This window comes from Centropristis striata, chromosome 9, assembly GCF_030273125.1.
Source record: "Centropristis striata isolate RG_2023a ecotype Rhode Island chromosome 9, C.striata_1.0, whole genome shotgun sequence".
Lineage (NCBI taxonomy): Eukaryota > Metazoa > Chordata > Actinopteri > Perciformes > Serranidae > Centropristis > Centropristis striata.
The window spans coordinates 18,102,003-18,120,634 of record NC_081525.1 but is presented as its reverse complement, the minus strand read 5'-3'; the positions used below and the strand labels follow the sequence as shown (position 1 = coordinate 18,120,634).

The window sequence follows — 18,632 nt, the reverse complement described above, 5'->3', positions numbered from 1 at the left end:
AAAGTCTGCAAAGTCTAGTCGGATTGTTGCCATATTGTTGTTTCAAGCAGTTTGGATCAAACTAATGGTTGGTTTTGATTTTTAAAATCAGTTGAACATATATTTATTAGGGCCCGAGCAGGCAACAACCTGCGGCATTGACAATAGTTGTACCAAGTTTTGTATAATAATGCACAAACTATCCCTTTAATCGTCATACAGTGTCTGAAGGAGGACTCTTAACTGATATGTATAAGTTAGAAGAGGCAGGTAGCAATGGTGGAAAGTAACTATGTACATTTACTCAAGTACTGGACTTAAAGTAAAATTTTGAGGTACTTTTATGTACATTTTATGTAACTTTATAGTCCTACTCCACTACATTTTGAGACATATATTGTACTTTTTATTCCTCTTCATTTAGCTCACAGCTTTACTTACTTTTCAGGTCAAGATTTACAATGAAAAACTTGATACATTTAAAATGATTACCCATTTTTATAAATTAAACCACTTAAAAGTTTAATAGGTAGTTAAAATGAGCGGAGTGGAGTCTTTTCACAGTGTGGTATTAGTACTTTTACTGAAGTAAAGGATCTGAACACTTCTTCCACCACTGTCTTTTTTACTTCTTTACTTTTTTTTTCCATTTATTTTTCTTTATTTATTTTCTTTATTTTATTTTTTTTATTATTTTTTTAATTTTTTTATTTTCATTTATTATTTTTTTTTATTATTTTTTTATTTTTTGTTAAAAATTAAAAAATGTATAAATATAATTTAAAAAAATTAAAAATTAAAAAGAAAGAAAGAAAGAAAGAAAGAAAGAAAGAAAGAAAGAAAGAAAGAAAGAAAGAAAGAAAAGAAAGAAAAAAAATAAATGTAAAAAAAAAAGTTTTAAAAAAAAGTAAAGAAGTAAAAAAGACAGTGGTGGAAGAAGTGTTCAGATCCTTTACTTCAGTAAAAGTACTAATACCACACTGTGAAATGACTCCACTCCGCTCATTTTAACTACCTAATAAAATTTTAAGTGGTTTAATTTATAAAAATGGGTAATCATTTTAAATGTATCATGTTTTTCATTTTAAATCTTGACCTGAAAAGTAACTAAAGCTGTGAGCTAAATGTAGAGGAATAAAAAGTACAATATATGTCTCAAAATGTAGTGGAGTAGAAGTATAAAGTTACATAAAATGTACATAAAAGTACCTCAAAATTTTACTTTAAGTCCAGTACTTGAGTAAATGTACATAGTTACTTTCCACCATTGCTACCTGCGTCTTCTAACTTATACATATCAGTTAAGAATCCTCCTTCAGAAACTGTATGAGGATTAAAGGGATAGTTTGTGCATTATTATACAAAACTTGGTACAATTATTGTCAATGCCCTCCTGAGGATAACCCTTTAAGGTTTTATTGATTTTATTGCCCCTAGGTGGTACTGTGGCGGCAGTCTAATTTCATATTTGGTACCGTGGCCACACTATAACACTTAAGGCAATGAAATTCATAGGGGTGGAATAGACTGGCCCCTGTAACGCACACACCCCGACGGCAGCATGCCCCGACACGCATGTACTGCGATCGCCCGTTCAGTGCTGCTTGCAGTCCTAGTTTCTAATGTATCTACAGAATTCAAAATCAGTCTTCACTTTGCTTTATCATACAGTTAACTTCGTTCTCAGCCTGATATGGCATTTGTGTTGCCTTGTCATACTCCTCACTGTTAAGCTAAATCAGTGGTTTTTAACCTGGGGGTCACAAAAAAAAAAACTAAAGGGGTCCGTAAATAAAGAGGATCGGACAGCACAATCTGCCATACAAGTAATATTTTCACTCTTTTCTTGAATCTTAGCTTTTTCCTATAAATTACTGGTGCAGTCAAGCATCCCTTTGTTTTGACGGGGTCATAAACCAAAATCTGAATCAACTAAATGTCCTGTGATTGACGTACACAAAAAGTACAATTTATAAAGTCCTCTGCAGCCAGTCTGAACACAGTAACAGGGCTTTATTTTCTTCATCACAATAAAACAAGCAACTAATGTTTGTATTGAAAAACACAATACAAGTGGAACTAACTGCTGATTGAACCTAATCTCAAAAAGAGCTTAATTTCTTATTTGCCCATCAGCCTTTTACTCTACATCACAACAGGAAGCAGAATTACTCTGTACTATCATAGCTTAGCATATAATCCAAATTCAGCATCAAATTCATATTTTAATATTTGCAATATAGGATACTGTGACTGTTTTCCAAGTCAAGTAGAGGGTCCAAAAATTGCTTGCTTGTTTTAAAAAAAATTAAAAATAATGATTGAGATTCTTCCCTCCTCATCACTCCAGTAATTTGAATACAGTCCCTAAATGCAAAAAATGCAATCAGAGGACCTGCAGAGGATTCAATTATGAAGTAATTACAATTGTAGGTGCCTGCTATGTCCAATCTATATGAAAGGACAAGTAGGTATTCTTTAGAAGCCTCTGTTTCTGGATTAGTAATGTGTAGTGACACATTTAACAGCATGTGGAGCATAAATGTGTACCAGTCTGGAACTGATCTACGAAATTAATTGGTATATACCGATATATCATCTAGATGTGGATACTTACAAAGGGATATATGTTTGATATTCATATAGTTATAGCTCTGGTTAAGAAGTAGGCTACTGGTTACAGTGTGCTACATCACATGAACAGCATGTTCAGCCCTGATCTGCTGCACCACATGTGAGTAATAGTGACTGTACACAGGGTGGGGGGAGGAACACCAAGGAGGTAACCACACCAAAGTCCCCACCAGGCCACCAGGGTATATTGTGAGGCTCATTATAGTGCATTAAACAGCCTCCCTGCGGAACAATGAGAGGCCCCGGGGTCCGGAGGCAGAGCCTGAGGCTGGCTGGGACTGATATGGAGACCCAGGGGATCCTGCTCAACATGGCCTGTCACTACCAGACTTTCATCCGCAGCTGCCAAACTCCATTCTCCTCTGCCTCTGTCATCAGCCACTCACCGGGCTAATGCTGCCCAGAGGATTGTTTGAAATGAAGAATATAATGCAAAAGCTTCTTCAGCACTGTATTGCCATTTTTATATTGCTCCAAATTGTACCTACAGGATCTAAGACAGTGTGGAATTGTATCTCTGTGCATTTATACAACCTTATTTTCATTACAATATGTCAGGATTTATGTATTCATAATCTTAAACCCCATTTTTATTCACTGACTTTAAACTCAACGTTACAAAAATGTGTTGTTTTTATCTGTTCTTTGTAGGTTTTAAAATGAATGTTAAAACCCACTTTTATTTACTGTTTTTTACCCAGCATGAGACTCACTCTGTTTAAATAGTTTTTACTTGTTCTCTGTTTTTATTGTTGGTCTTTCCCGCCATGTACAGCACTTTGTATCCTGCTCCTGTCCACAGCAAGACAGTGATTAGCTTCATGGTCAGTACTCCTGCCTGCTTGTCTACGGCAGGAAAAACACTGACTGTGGATAAATATCTCATACAACCCTACTTCAATAAATCTGAGCTAGCGCTTGGATTATCTCACAATCCCTTTAGACTTAACTTGCAACCCCTTGTGGGGTCGCGACCCTCAGTTTGGGAACCACAGCCCAAGTTAATTAAATTGATTTAATTACTTGGGAGTGAACCACTTAAATGTTGTCTTAATTTTTTTATGATAATCACAAAATCACATACTGCCTTTCAGGAAACTGTGGTATACTGTGGAATATGCAAACCTGTAAAATAACCTCTACTGGCATATATTTAGAATGAAATTACATAAACACGGTTGTTGTTGTTTTGTAACTATATGAATGTTTTTTTTAATTTGGGTTTGTGTGTTGAGTATTAGAGCCACATTTAGAAAAAAAAAATTAATTACGCAAATAAAGTTGAAAATATTTAATTAATTATGAGAATAAAGTCGTAAATATTTAATTAATCATCAGAATAAAGTCGAAAATATTTAATTAATTACGAGAATAAAGTCGTAAGTAATTGGTAGGCTGTTCTACTTAAAACGGAAGTAGGTAGCACTTTGTTCTCGTGATAATTAAATATTTTCAACTTTAATCTCGTAATTAATTCAATAGGCCTATTTACGACTTTAATCTCGTTTTTTTGTTTCTATGTGTGGCCCTAATACTCCGTCGTAGTGTATCATTTCATTTTAGTTTTAGTGATCTTTTCAGATCTACTACTGTTGTTAATAAAATATTATGTATCATTTTTTTTTTTTTTTCCCCGTGTCCCTGTGTGGAGGGGAGGAGGGAGGACCCACTGACGCTGCTGCGTGCGCAGCTTCAGTCTGGAGTCGCTCGCTACGACGAGACCGCAATGAAGAGATAAATAGAAGCCTTATCTATTTATTTCAAAGTATTACGGCTGTCCTTCATTGCTAATTAAGAGAGGGCAGCTCTGTTGGAAAGCTGCTAACGCGCTCGTCTGCTTGATAGGTGAGTAAACGTTTATGTTTGGAGCACAGCTGTTATTTTATGGAGGAATTACATTAAAGGACAGGAGATGAAACAGGGTGAGCCAAAGGGCTTTTCTCGCTTTTACGTCGCTTAAACGCTGAAACATTAATTCGTTTTAACATTGGATTAACTAGGAATTATTCAGCTAGTGGCAGGAGCTCGGTTTTAAAACGTATTAAAGCCTCTTTTTATATGTAATTTACGCAGCTAGCTCGTATCGTGAAACGCTTAGTGTCTGTCAGCGCAAGCTCGTTTTTTTATTAAATATACGCCAGTTGAAGGTGAAACTTTAATAACAAGCTACAGTTTAGCACAGAGACATCTCTCCCTGCTTTATATTAGTGTGTTAATGGCAGCGGAGCGTCACGCGCCCGCAGCCCTTCATGTTAAAGCCGTGTGATGTGTGGAGACCATTGGTGGAGACGTGCGCACACACGGCGCACAGCCTCCCTGCTTTTCATGGCGAACCGTCGGCTAACTGAGGGACCAGACACATCAGTGACCGGGCTCATAATACGCATATCTGTCTGGGAGGAAGGCGACGCTGTCTGCAGGGAAATAAAAATGTCACCAGTGAAGAAATAAAGAAAATATCCTCACATGAACCCGGCAGTGTCACACTCGGGGCCTGTTACAATAGCTGTGGCTTCAGTAGCGTGTGCATACGCTTATATCGGTGTCCCCTCGCATGTGCAGTGACAGAAGTGCTTTAAGAAAACAGCGAATTATAGCAATTGTATGAATACCCCTACACCCTCATACAGTCATAGAAAAAAATATCAGACCACCCTTGTTTTCTTTAATTTCTTGTTCATTTTAATGCCTGGTACAACTAAAGGTAGATTTGTTTGGACAACAACAAAAATAGCTCATAAGAGTTCAATTTAAGAGCTGATATCTCGACATTTTCAATGGTTTTCATCAAGAAAACCATGGAAACAAATGTACCTTTAGTTGTACCAGGCATTACAATGTACAAGAAATTGAAGAAAACAAGGGTGGTATATGATATTTTTTTTCCATGACTGTATGTAACAAAATAATGGGTTTATTAACATAGCAGTGGACCATCATACACAATTGATTTTCTAATGTTTATAATCTAATTTTTAATGTTCAGTTTGCTTAGAAATAGGGCATTTTATTTCTAAACATTCACATCCAGTGTGGCTTGTCCAGCCACCTATTTGCTAATGAGTGCAATATACATAACAATACTTAACCCAGTGGTGTAAGCCCTTGGTTTAATAATAATAAATGGTTTAATATTACCATTTAAACAGGATTTCCCAATGGCAATCTGCGTAAAACAGTGACATGTTGTTACACACTGATGACTCTTCCAATTGTATTCATCAGAAGTGTTGAATTATTCATCAAATTTGACTATTACTGTGGCATTTAGGAGATCAGCTGGAGGACGACTGGCTGAATAAAAAGGAAATCTGCAGTGATGTGAGAGCAGCCTGCGTTGGTCTGAGGATGTGGAGCTCATGATGAGGCTCCATGCGCCTCTCTAATGAGATGTAATTGGCTATTGGAGCGGAGGGGTGTTGAGGGCGATGACCTTTAGATCATCAGCCATCCATCCCTGGTGCTTTGTTCCCTTCTGCTCTGAGCTCCAAATCAAACCCAGAACAAGAAAATATTACACAAGCAGAGAAAGCGAGTCGTTTTTGTAATGCATTTGGACTGCAGTGCAGTTTAATGCAATTGGAGTTGAGGCGTTGTTGTTTTCTCCCTGCTATTGACTTACTATGGAGTACATTCCATCAATGAGGCAAGGAGAGAAAAAAAAGGAAATGTGGAAATCATTACAGTAACGGGGACAGGGGAGGGATTTCATTTGGCTCTCTGTTAGGTCTCTTCTTGCCTATTTACTCAATTAGCTGTTACTGGCTAGTGAACACAAACCTCTTACAGATGATGTTGGAGTTACACACAGCATTAGAAGTGTTGCTGTTCTTATCGGCCTTTAAAAACAAGATTGCAGGTTTGTTTGTGTTGCATGCTTCTTACTCATATTGAATGAAAACGGCATCACTGCTGCTTTTAACAACCTAATGCACAAACTCTATCATTACATAGCAATCTGGATTTAGGAAGATGAATACATTTTAAATGGTAAATGGACTGCACTTATATAGCGCTTTTATCCAAAGCGCTTTACACTTTGCCCAAGGATACTTCGACATGTAGCTGCCATGGTCAGGGATCGAACCACCGGTTACTGGACGAAAGCTCTACCAACTGAGCCACTGCCACCCCCCTTTTACTTTAAGCTATTTATGGTAACAAGGTTGTGTTTAACCTCAGAGACTTTATTCTGAATTATTTCATGGTAGAGCTTTACAGCAGTCTGACAGGGTTGTTAAAGAGGTAGTAAATTTAGCTTGAGTTCATCTTCGACCACACTGATGTAGGTTATTTTAAGGGATAGTTTGGATTTTTTTGAAGTGTAGTTGAATGAGATACTTATCCCAGTCAGGGAATTAGACACAGTGGATGGATTAGATCTAGTGGGCAGAAGTACTGGCTCTGAAGCTAAGCAATCTACTGCTGGAGACTGGGGCAGCAGCAAAGCATATAAAAATAAATATCACTTTAAGTGTATGCTATATTAAGAATATTTTCATTACCTTTACCTTGCTGTCAGACAGCCCTTTCTGATGGGAAGCTGAACTCATCATAGATAAGATGTACTTTAATATCCCCGTAGGGAAATCTCCATCCTGCAGTTCCACAGAAGATTAAATAACACATGCTATGTAGTAAAACATCACAACAACACAACACATACAGACCTTCTGGCAATGTCGACCTGTGGCACAACTCCTGTGGTCAACATCCTACATTACCTGTTAGTGTTTGGAACCATGATGAACATAGACAGAAATTAGTGTTAATATAACAGTTGTTGGTCATCTTCAGCCTAGTTTGAGGCAGCGATAGAACAGCAACTCCTGTGTTCTGAGAGGTAAAATTATGTTTTTGTCAATGGGGTCTGGTGGACTGGAAAAGAGCAAAAATAACTGCTTTAGTTCAGCGCCAGAAAGGGGCTATCTGACGGCCAGTTAAAGCAAGAAATATTATAAATATGGTGTACACTTCAACTGGTTGATTTTTTTAGGAGGCTAAAATACATTTTGCTTCTTTCCCCGTCCACAGCAGTACATTGCTTAGCTTTCTGTGCCGGTACTCCTTCCTGCTTCTCCAAACTGGGGGTGTGCCAACACCTATCTACTGCAGGTAATACACGGATTATGGACATATTACCCCACTTCAGGACATTTGAACTATCCCTTTAAGTCGACTATAACTGAGGAGGAAAGAAAGAACAACCATGGACGTAGATTTTACTGACTTTTGGCACATGAGCAAGAATCAAAGAGTTGTTTATTGATGCGCACAGTATGTGACATCTTTCTTTGACCTTCGCTGTCTGTGATAACACAGAGACAAAGCAAAGTCACACAGTCTGATAATGTGACTGGGAGAAGAACAAAGATGAATGTGCTCTCTATGTACTTTGGCTCGCTCTGGACTTTGCTGGTTAAACTTCCTTCTTCTGCTGCTCGTCTGCAGAGTTTGACATTGTGCTCACATGATTCAAGTGAGGAGAGGGTGGAGCTGCTGTGTTTGCTGGAGGGGGCATCAGGTCACCTGATCTGACGGCTAATGCATTCTAATGTTATTTTTTTATGTGTTCTCATAAAGCAGAAAGCTCAAGCATTAAAAGTTATTTCACTCAGACAGGTTTGTCAATAATGTGCACAATCGGGCCGAACCATTAGAGTCTGACAAGAGGGGGAGTCTTAAATAAGAAAGACTTCTTTCATTTTGGTCAGCGAGGCTTTATCGTGTCACACACCTCATGACCAAGTTATCAAGCAGGAAATGTCTTGTCTCGAACTTCCTGGAAGGCAAGTGAGACCGTAAGAGCAAAATGCTGGGAAAATAGGATAAATCCTGTCTTGCAATACATCTGTGTGAGACAGATATTCTCATACATATTATCCAAGTCCTTCTGTCTCGCCTGTGATCCCATGACTTGCAGAATAAGTCTTCCCAATGAGGACAAAGCAGCATGTTTGCTACATAAGTCAATTACATGCATGTAAACCATGACCTGTCAGCATCTTCCTCTGTGAACCTTTAAATACCCACCACAAGCACAGAAGCCTGAAGCTATAAATGCACTAAAGCTTTTATTGGGATCTTATAGGGTATGTTAAAGTGTGTGTGAGTATTCCCGAGGTGCACACACTTCCCAGACCTTTGCCATGTGTGAAACAGCGACAAGGTTATCGGTCGACCGTCTGGCTGTAGAATCCTCCGTGTAATCCATCAGAGCCATGTTACAATGTCTCATCTATGCTACAGAACAATATAAACCCAGCCTGGGGGGATAGAGCGCTCCTCCTCGCTGCTCAGTCAGGCAACCCAACACCACATGAAGGCTGTTCTGGGGGGAAAAAGTGTCACGCTTTTGCTCGAAAATTGGAACTGCATGTGTGCACTTAATTGAGTTTTTAATTCAAAAGGAATGGGATACTGTGTTGTTGTAATTCAGGTTGTTTAAAGTGTTCCCCTTCCCAAGACCTGGACATATTATTGTCCTTGGTGCTCCCATCAGTATGAATAATTGACCTTGCTGACATCGGATGCATTGTATCTCCAGGCACCCAGGGGATGTTTTATCACTACAGATGGATGAGGGTTGACAGCCAGTGCAGGCGGGACATGTGTTGTGTGGAAGTGTCATGTAGTGAAGAGGAAAGCCAACAGACTGTGGGCTTATAAAAGCAAGATAACAACTGGAATGCTGTCCTGGGGTGATACATACATAGATGGATTAATTCAACTGGGTACTTTATTCCAGCAAAACCTTTTCTAAGTAGATACTGTAGCTCGGGGTCCTTGGACTTTCAAATTAAAAGCCTTAGCTGCCTGTTGTTAGTACCTCAGTCTTAACCACCTCAACCATTTTTGACAAAAATCATCATGCTATGGTATAACTTTTTTTTTGAGGGGGTCATTTTTCGACATCCCATGTTTTTCCTGTAATTTCTGGCCATATTATGCTCTAATATGTATCAGCAGACTATAATTGACCCATTTTAAGCATTTTAGGTATTTTAAAATTTGACGGACAAACTATGCTACCACATGTATCAACAGACTATATTTGAAGATCAATTTTTAGCTTTTTTTAAAAATATGACTTTTTTTCAGTTAAATTTTGACCATTTTTGGCAAAAATCGACATGTACAAAGTGTGAACAACCTTAGCTGTCCACCTGAAACTTGAAGGTTTGTTTTTGCCTGTGTGTCATAAATAACTGTTGTACATAAAAATATGACAATTTTTTGCTATTTTTAGACAAACTATACTACTAACCATCTTAACTAGAGACCTTAACCAAGAGGGACGAGTGGAGGAAGGGAAATATGGACAAATTAAAAAATGTAAAGCCTTTACATCTATTATCAGGAAAACATAAGCAGCATAATGATCTGAGGAATGTGTTGCACTGCATGACAACCAGCTGATAGATGTTGAGTCATGTTGAGACATTGTCTCTAAAAGAAGAAAGTGATTCAGTAGATACATTTTTTTATTAATAATATCTGTTTGAGGGAAGTTTACTTTCTGTAGCACCTGAATGAGGCAGTCCAGAGTGCTCCAATTAGACATTTAACAACCAAATGGTTATTACCTTCATGTTGGACCAGTCTCTGTTTACCTTTAAATATTTCATCACACTAACAGCTGGGGATAATTGGGCTCTGGGACAGGGACAGCCTCAGTCATGTTTCCAATCTCAATTTCCTGTGTTATATCACAATGGCTCTGTTACTACGTATTTGGTGACTTGTGATGATTTATGATGATTATGATCATTTTTTGTCGGATGGGCTGTAAGGCCTGATAATGCATTTTAATTGTATGTTTTATTTTTCCTAGAGTGGGAGAGGTTTTTCCATCAGTGTCAAGCTGCTCACACAGAGGAAATATGTTGGAAATGGGTCAATTTGTTGGATATTTATTTGAAGAGGCACTTCACCAATTTCACATATCAGTGTCAGTTTGCAGAAGAGTTCTTCTCAGCCTGTGAAAACTGTGGTATATTCTCCTCTGTGGCTCTTGGGGACATTTTTTTCAAGCCTGAGAAGATGGCCTTGATGATGTCATTGTGATGTCATTAGGGTTATCTTAGATTGGGTTTGGAGATTACATATTTTATAACAGAAGGCCTTTGTTACAAAGTGGGGTTGTGGAATTTCAAAGATGTGAGTGTTTACCAGGCAGGAAGGGTTGCACTATGGGAAATGTAGGAAGTAGTGTTTTTTTTGTAGCTGTAGCCGCACAAGTGACTTAGAGTCAGGATATTACAGCCTCTACTGCTACAAAGTGCAATACTGAATCACTGTAGTGCCCTTCTTGTAATTTATCTTAAAGAATCTAAAATAAATTATCAAAATGCTTTATCCACAGAGAAGTACGCACTGCTCGTATTCAATTACTGTGCCTTTATATGAGCCGCCTGGACTTCCTTCACTATTTTTTTAAATAAAAACTTAATAGCTTAATAGCTTAAAAACTATACTTATCATTTGAATTTTATATTAATGTTTACATTGTATTAAAGTTGAGGCTTTATTTATTCAGAAACGCATAAAACCCCAAAACAGCCCAAAATATTTTTTTTCATGTTTGAACACAAAAACGGGTGGCTGCGACTTCTGATTCATTTTGATGGAACGTTTCACATATGGTGTTTTTCTTGCTTTTTTGGACAAACAATACTACCACGTGTACCAACAGAGTATAATTGGACCATTTTCAGGCATTTTAAAATTTGACCATTTTTGCTCCTTTTCTCACCTACCTGTGCGGTAAAATAGTCTGTAAATAACTCTGTCCAGTTGTCATCACACATACCACCTCTGACCGGAATCACACAGAAAGTACGGATGTGAAAGACCCAGAAACACTGACCAATCAGAGCAGGCTGAGCTTTATCAAGAGGGGGTCCTAAAGAGACACAAGAGGCACAAATGTGCGTTTCAGACAGATGGTGAATACAGGCATATTCAGACAGACAGTATGAGAAACATAATGTGTTGAATATTAAGCATGTAAACGTGTTCTAGGAGAAACTCAAAATACAAGCCTGAACGTGGAATGAGCATAATATGTCCCCTTTAAATCTCATACAAGCCATTTATAATGCTGAGTATAAAAAACCTAATGAGCAGTAATCCTTAGTGAGCTGTAATAGACACAACATGGAGCTAGTGTCCTTCAGATGGCACTGCTCCGAGGACACTGCGTACACACATTCTGGAGTACACGCATAAGATTTTCCACATTATAACAAATGTTTGAAAGTACTGCACATCATTAAACATTCTGTTTCCTGTGTTTCAGGGCTGCCTGGAGGAATAATGGATGAGACCTGTCACTAGCACTTGATGAAGATTTCGATTGACTCCTCAAGCTGAACTATGGAGGGCAGTGATGACGTGTCTGTAACCATGACACAGTCTCAGACTGATGTGTGCAGCACGGAGGTGGGAGGAGGAGAAGTCCCCAGTAAAGTGGAGGATGGAGTAAATCCACTCGTTCCTGCTGATTCATGTGGCAGCAGCACAACAGGACTGAGCAAAGGAGGGCTCTCTAACCTGGTGGAGCCTCCTGCACCGTCAGTTGTGAGTCCCACTGCTGAGGCTCCGGGAGGCGTGGCACTTAAAGTCGCCACAACTGTGCTACACCCAGTGTGCCTGGGAGACAGCCCGCTGATGCTACCCATTCACCTCCAGATGGCCGGAGCAGCCGGGTCTCAGCTTGGCCAGATGGGGGCAGCGCCGTACTTGATAACAAGCCAAAGCCCAGTTTCACTTCCCCTGGTCTTGGATCAGCAGGTCATCCAGCACATGAGCCCCTCAGTGATCCCTCAGACCGCCAACTGCCCTCAGCTCCAGAACAACGTGCTTTGTCAGAATCCACTGACGTTTGGTTTACCTCCAGCTGCCGACCAGAAGTCAGCAGGACAGACGCAGGATGCTAACCTGCTCTCTCTCCTGCAAAATCCAGCTTTTGCAGCCATCTTGCAGGATCTCTTCCCCTCCCAGGCCGGCTCATCAACCTGTCAGTCACCGGGCTCGACCTTCTTCCCCCTTCCTCCCCTCACACATCCCTACACCTCCCCTCTGGCCCCGTTAGTCCCTCCTGCAACACTTCTAGTTCCCTACCCTGTCATCATCCCTCTGCCAGTGCCTCTGCCCGTCCCTCTTCCCATCCCCATCCCTGTCCCTCAGACTGAGGACTCAAAGGGCAACATGCCAAAACCAGTTTGCACTGTGAGTAAAAGCACTCAGACTTCTCCGAAAGATACTACCTCTCCTTCGTTGTCTTCGCGCGGATCATTCCAGCCACACAATGTGTCCCCGTCCTCACTTCCTGTAGATGAAGGACAGGTTCTTGACCTTTCTGTCAGAGCATGTCCAGTGGAACTAAAACAGGAATATCCCAGTCCACAGCAGGACAGTGTGCTTGACTTGTCAGTGCCAGCTGTGAGGAAGAAGTGTGTTCAGTCTGACCGAGAAGTAGCTTTCCATTCTGCTCCAGATTCTAGCAGCACTTCTTTGTCTCTGGGTGTCGAATGCACTCAGAGTTTAGATTCCAAACTGCTGGGCAGTCTAGCTTCCTTGGAGTTCAGCCGGCAGCACAAGTGGGTGGTTGACAGCAGCGCTGGTGGCTCTTCTTCTCTGAGTCAGCAGGCGTCTCTAAGCGGATCCGGAAACCTTGAGATAGTCAGCACCTCGCAAACGGCCAAGGTCATCGTTGCGGTGAAGGACGCCATCCCCGCCATCCTCTGCGGGAAGATAAAAGGCCTTTCGGGAGTCTCCACCAAAAACTTTTCCATCAAACGCGACGGTAGCCAGGGGGCGTCTCTGCAGCAGCTCTACGGTGTGCCGTCTGCATCCCACGGGGAGCAGCACGACCCCAACAACCCACATAAAAAGGTCCCCAAGAACAGAGCTATCAAACTGAAGAAGGTGAGCTCACAAGAGATCCATTTCCTTCCCATGAAGAAGCAGAGACTGGCAGCGCTGCTCCCCAGGAAGTGAAACTGCTCAGCGGAGGGGGATTAATTGCCTGGATCGCTCTCTGGTAATCCCTCCAGAATGTGTAACATAAAACACATGTCGGGACATTCTGTAAACAAACTCATACACTTACATGTCCAATCAGAGTTTGGCTCCAAATGTGGCAAAAAACTGAGGCTCATGAATGTCTGACAGTGTGACACAGTAGTTACAGAAATGCTTTCCATTGGACTTTTCTGACTGGCTGTGTTTCTTTTTGTAATGCACTACTCTGCAGTGTTATACTGAAGCAGAAATGTTTTTGTGTATGGCAGCTTAATGGGCTCTCCATGTGGCTTTGGAAATTGTCTTTCTAAATCGGAGATGTTGAGGAACGTATTTTGACTTTATAATTACAGCAAAGACACATGGGTTCCATTTTTCCATTTGGGATCATGGTTTGTTTCCACATGTAATTTTTATTTAAGTGCACTGAAGACTTAAAAAGCCTGATAGTTGAGGTTCGGAGTGGAGCAGTATGTACTGGCAGGACATGACTGGGACTGTTAGAACATGTCCCATCGACGGAAATTCCCACAGTCATCAGTAGCTCACTGGAGCCATTCATTCTCTTCTGATTGGTGGGGGTTTAGCATGACAGGCTAATAATGATTTGGCAAAGCCGGAGCCACAGTTTCATTAAATAAATGTTGGCAACAGCCATCAGCCGTGACTAAATACATTTTGTTTAGCGGCAGGGTTAAAAGGGACGTCTTGATTGTTTTCACATTTAACAGAACGTTGTACAGGGCTGTCCAAATAGAAGGAAAGTATTTGTGGAAAAGAGTTATTTTAGTTGCTGGCTGAAATACCTGTTTTTAATTCGGCAGTGCTTCAAAATACAAAGCTAAGAAAACACCTCAGAGCAAGACAAGTGCATAAAACACTACAGCCCCCTGCTGTTTCCATTAACAGACTAATCAAGTGAATCTAGGAGGAAGTTTTATTAATGATTTCACCCAAAGACTGTATAAAAGATGTGGAAGTAGCCTCTTTGACATTACCCATTACCCATATTTTGAGGAAGGATGGATCTGACTGAAAATGCACGGCCACCTATACCAGCAAGCTGACTGCACCTGGCTCCGCCGTCCATTTTTATCTGTGACTGCATGTCCTATTTAGGGTACACAGGGGGCTGGAGCCGATCCCAGCTGATACTGGGGGACATTGGGGGAAGGGGGTGTACACCCTGGACAGGTCACCAAACTATAGCAGCGCAGACAAATAAGGCATGTTTCCACTGAGTACTTTTTGAGTACTTTTTGGAAAGAGTGTTTTGGCTACGCCCACTAGTTAGTTCCCCTCGGCCTCTGTTCCCATACAGCTACTTTTGTAGCGGCTAACCAATGGAGTTCAAATGTGATGTAAATAGTTCAGCGACACTTTTTTGACTGTGACGTCAGTGACAGAGCAACGCGTTAAGTCCAAACAGTCGAGACATCAACATGGAAGGAGAGGAGATGGTTTCTTTGTTACTGTTCGGATGCGAGCCATTGATGAGGAAATTGAAATAAACACTGTTATGTTGTGGTTGTGTACGGTTGTGTAATCGTATCCAATCAGTGTCGATTAGTAAGTAGCGGCTCTACCCGAAAGTACCTACCCGAGGCAGGTACTTTCTGAGCTGGTACCTGAGCCGCTAGCCAGTGAAGTTGGGCGGATCCTCTCTCCCGAGCCACACCCATAGTGGCTCAATAGAGAAAAGTACCTAATGAAAACGGGCCTATAGAATCAGACACCTGCATGTCATTGGACAGTGGAAGTTAGCCGGAGAACTCGGATGCTAACTCCACACAGCAGGGCCCCAACTGGTTTTAAACCCATAACCCTCTTCCTGTGAGGCGACAGTGACACAGTGTGAAGTTGCTCCTAACAAAGTCAGCTTCCATATCTCCAAGTAAACCTGAAACAAGTTCACAGCTATTGTAATTGTACACAGTGCGATGAATTCCCATTGCTACGCCTCTATCCTGATTGACACATTGCTGTGGTAGCAATTTATCAGTCACAAGGTAATCTAAAGCATATTCTGCTTTATCGTCTATTTTGCTCTAAAGGGAACCATAATTTACAAAATGAACATCATGCTGTATTGAAGAAGACATGAAACTAGCAATTGAGACCATAAACACATTATAAAAAATATTTATTAAGGTAATAAATCAAATTAGAAGGGTCATTTGTAATAGACTTCTTTTTGCAACCAGTGGAGTCGCCCCCTTCTGGTCATTACAAAGAATGCAGGTTGAAGGTACTTTCACATTGGTTTCACTTCTCAAACTGGGAGGCTCCGTCCACTTTTATACAGTCTTTGTGATCACCAGTTGAATCAACTTAAACTGTGAAGGGGTGATGAAGTTGAGGGGAAACAGCCACATAAAAGAAGAAATAATGAGCATTTCCGTGGCTTCAGTGAGAGAAAATGAGAAAATACAGTTGGTATATTTGTTTAGTGTTTTATTAGTCTGTTATTAGAACCAGTATTGGTGAGACTCCCTTGTTGGTGTAAAGCATTAGTTCCCAGTAGTTTGGTGTCATTTTTATTGTTTTGTGGAGCATGGTATTCTTTCTGTCCCATTATTATGATCAGAGTTGTGAATGTGAGAGTGTTGTTTTGTGTCATTTTATTTATCCTATTGAGTGCACTTTGTCATAGTTTAGTTGAAAACATTACAGGGTGTACTGCCTATTCTACTAAAACTGTGCTGCCTCTTTGTGATTATTATGAAATCTGTGAATTACAGCAGCCATATGCAGACTGTCTGGATGAACAAAGGAGGGATGGAAAATACCTACAAGCTCTAGTTTTTACTCCTTCTTTATTTATACTGGTGTACTTTAGCCATCCCTGTACATCTTTAACTCTGTCTGCAGTCCATTCAACAGAGAGCTCTTTGGTTTTGTAGTTTGTACTGATCACTTTAGTTGTACAGGATTTCACCCTAACTTATTCTTTGTACAACTTTTATTTATACAATCTGTATATATTCTGGACGGTCAGTTAGGAGACACAGTGTGACTGGATATAAAACAAAAACTGCTTCCTTGGTAACTGTCAGTCCCCCTGAAGCGCTTTTTTGCTTCACAAACTGTTATTTTGACTGAGTGGTCAGTGAAGAAACAACAGTTATAAAGTGCTGGCAGTTAAATGTTTGCTTACTGTACAGTATGTGTGCTTTTTATATGGAAGTGAACTAAAATCTCTGAAGTCTGACTTTGTGTCTCTGCCTTTTCCTTAACAGCACAATGTATTTTATCTTAAATGTTTTTGTTGATGAAACTGGTTTGAAATAAGAGAAAAAATGTCAGATATAGAGAAGTCTGAAAGTTCTGATAAAGATCCAACATAAACAATGTTTGAAAAAATGTTTCATCCAGCAAAAATACATTTTAGACAAAAATACTGTTTTATTAACAAAACAGTGTGAAGACAGGATTTCAAACTGACTTTGAAACTTTTACTTCATAACTTAAAAAGCAGTGTAAAGCTTTTTGTTGTCTATCAACATATCGATGGTTATTTTGAAAAGTCTGCTCATAATAATTTGTTAGTTTTTAAACTATTCCACATTAGTTTGCCTTCTTTTGTCCAAAACAGTTGTTGGATTTGAGACAAACTTCCAGAATCATTTCCCAAAACCCTAACAAAAGAACATTTTTGTCATTTATATCTCATCATAAACAAACACCAGGAGGCCTGCCTCGTTTCTTACACTTGAGGAGTAACATTTCAAAACAAATGTCACAGAGACTGATGTGAGTCATCTTTGTCCTCTACATTGTAGTTCGTATTGTGTTGTGCTCTTATATGAAATAGGATTTTCTAAATCAGCAAAAAAAAACCCAACTAGGACTGCAAGCAGTTTCTGAAGGAGGACTCTTAACTGATATGTATAAGTTAGAAGAGGCAGGTAGCAATGGTGGAAAGTAACTACTGGTACTTTAAGTCCAGTAAGTACTGGACTTAAAGTAAAATTTTGAGGTACTTTTATGTACATTTTATGCAACTTTATACTTTTACTCCACTACATTTTGAGACATATATTGTACTTCTTATTCCTCTACATTTAGCTGACAGCTTTAGTTACTTTTCAGGTCAAGATTTAAAATGAAAAACATGATACATTTAAAATGATTACCCATTAGGTAGTTAAAATGAGCGGAGTGGAGTCATTTCACAGTGTGGTAGTACTTTTACTGAAGTAAAGTAGCTGAACACTTCTTCCACCACTGTCTTTTTTACTTCTTTACTTTTTTTTAAACTTTTTTATACATTTTTTTTTCTTTATTTTATTAAAATTTTTTAATGTTTAATTTTTAATTATTTTTTTAATTATTATTTTTAATTTAATTTTATTTATTTTTATTTTTTATTGCATTTCTGTGCATGCGCGGCCCTTCTGCGCTTGCGCAGAAGCTGAAAAAGCTGCGCATGCGCAGAAGCGAAAAAAAGGCAGCGCAGAATTTTTTTTTTTAAATAATAAAATAAAAAATAAATTTAAATAAATAAATAAATAAAATAAAATAAAAGAAAGAAAGAAAAATAAATGTAAATTATTTTTTTTTAAAGTAAAGAAGTAAAAAAGACAGTGGTGGAAGAAGTGTTCAGATCCTTTACTTATAAAAAGTACAATATATGTCTCAAAATGTAGTGGAGTAGAAGTAGAAAGTTACATAAAATGTACATGAAAGTACCTCAAAATTGTACTTTAAGTCCAGTACTTGAGTAAATGTACATAGTTACTTTCCACCATTGCTACCTGCCTCTTCTAACTTATACATATCAGTTAAGAGTCCTCCTTCAGACACTGTATGAGGATTAAAGGGATAGCTTGTGCATTATTATACAAAACTTGGTACAACTATTGTCAATGCCCTCCTGAGGATAACCCTTTAAGGTTTTATTGATCGGCCCCTAGGTGGCAGTGTGGTGGCAGTCTAATTTCATATTTGGTACCGTGTAACTAAAAAAGAATGGCATATATTTCAAAATA

The 18,632-nt window shown here is 39.4% G+C and overlaps 1 protein-coding gene across 1 annotated transcript; it reads left to right on the top strand.

Annotated features, from left to right (window-relative positions):
- The first annotated feature begins 4,315 nt into the window (after nt 1–4,315).
- zmp:0000001174 (retinoic acid-induced protein 2) lies at nt 4,316–16,849 on the top strand. Its single transcript, XM_059341928.1, has 2 exons — nt 4,316–4,458; nt 11,915–16,849. Exon 2 carries the CDS (start codon nt 11,992–11,994, stop codon nt 13,615–13,617), a length of 1,626 nt encoding a protein of 541 aa, XP_059197911.1. The 5' UTR covers nt 4,316–4,458; nt 11,915–11,991; the 3' UTR covers nt 13,618–16,849.
- Nucleotides 16,850–18,632: the final 1,783 nt, after the last annotated feature.

Coding starts and splice junctions, on each gene's coding strand:
- zmp:0000001174 (XM_059341928.1), top strand. CDS start 11,992: ATGGAGGGCAGTGATGACGTGTCTGTAACCATGACACAGTCTCAGACT.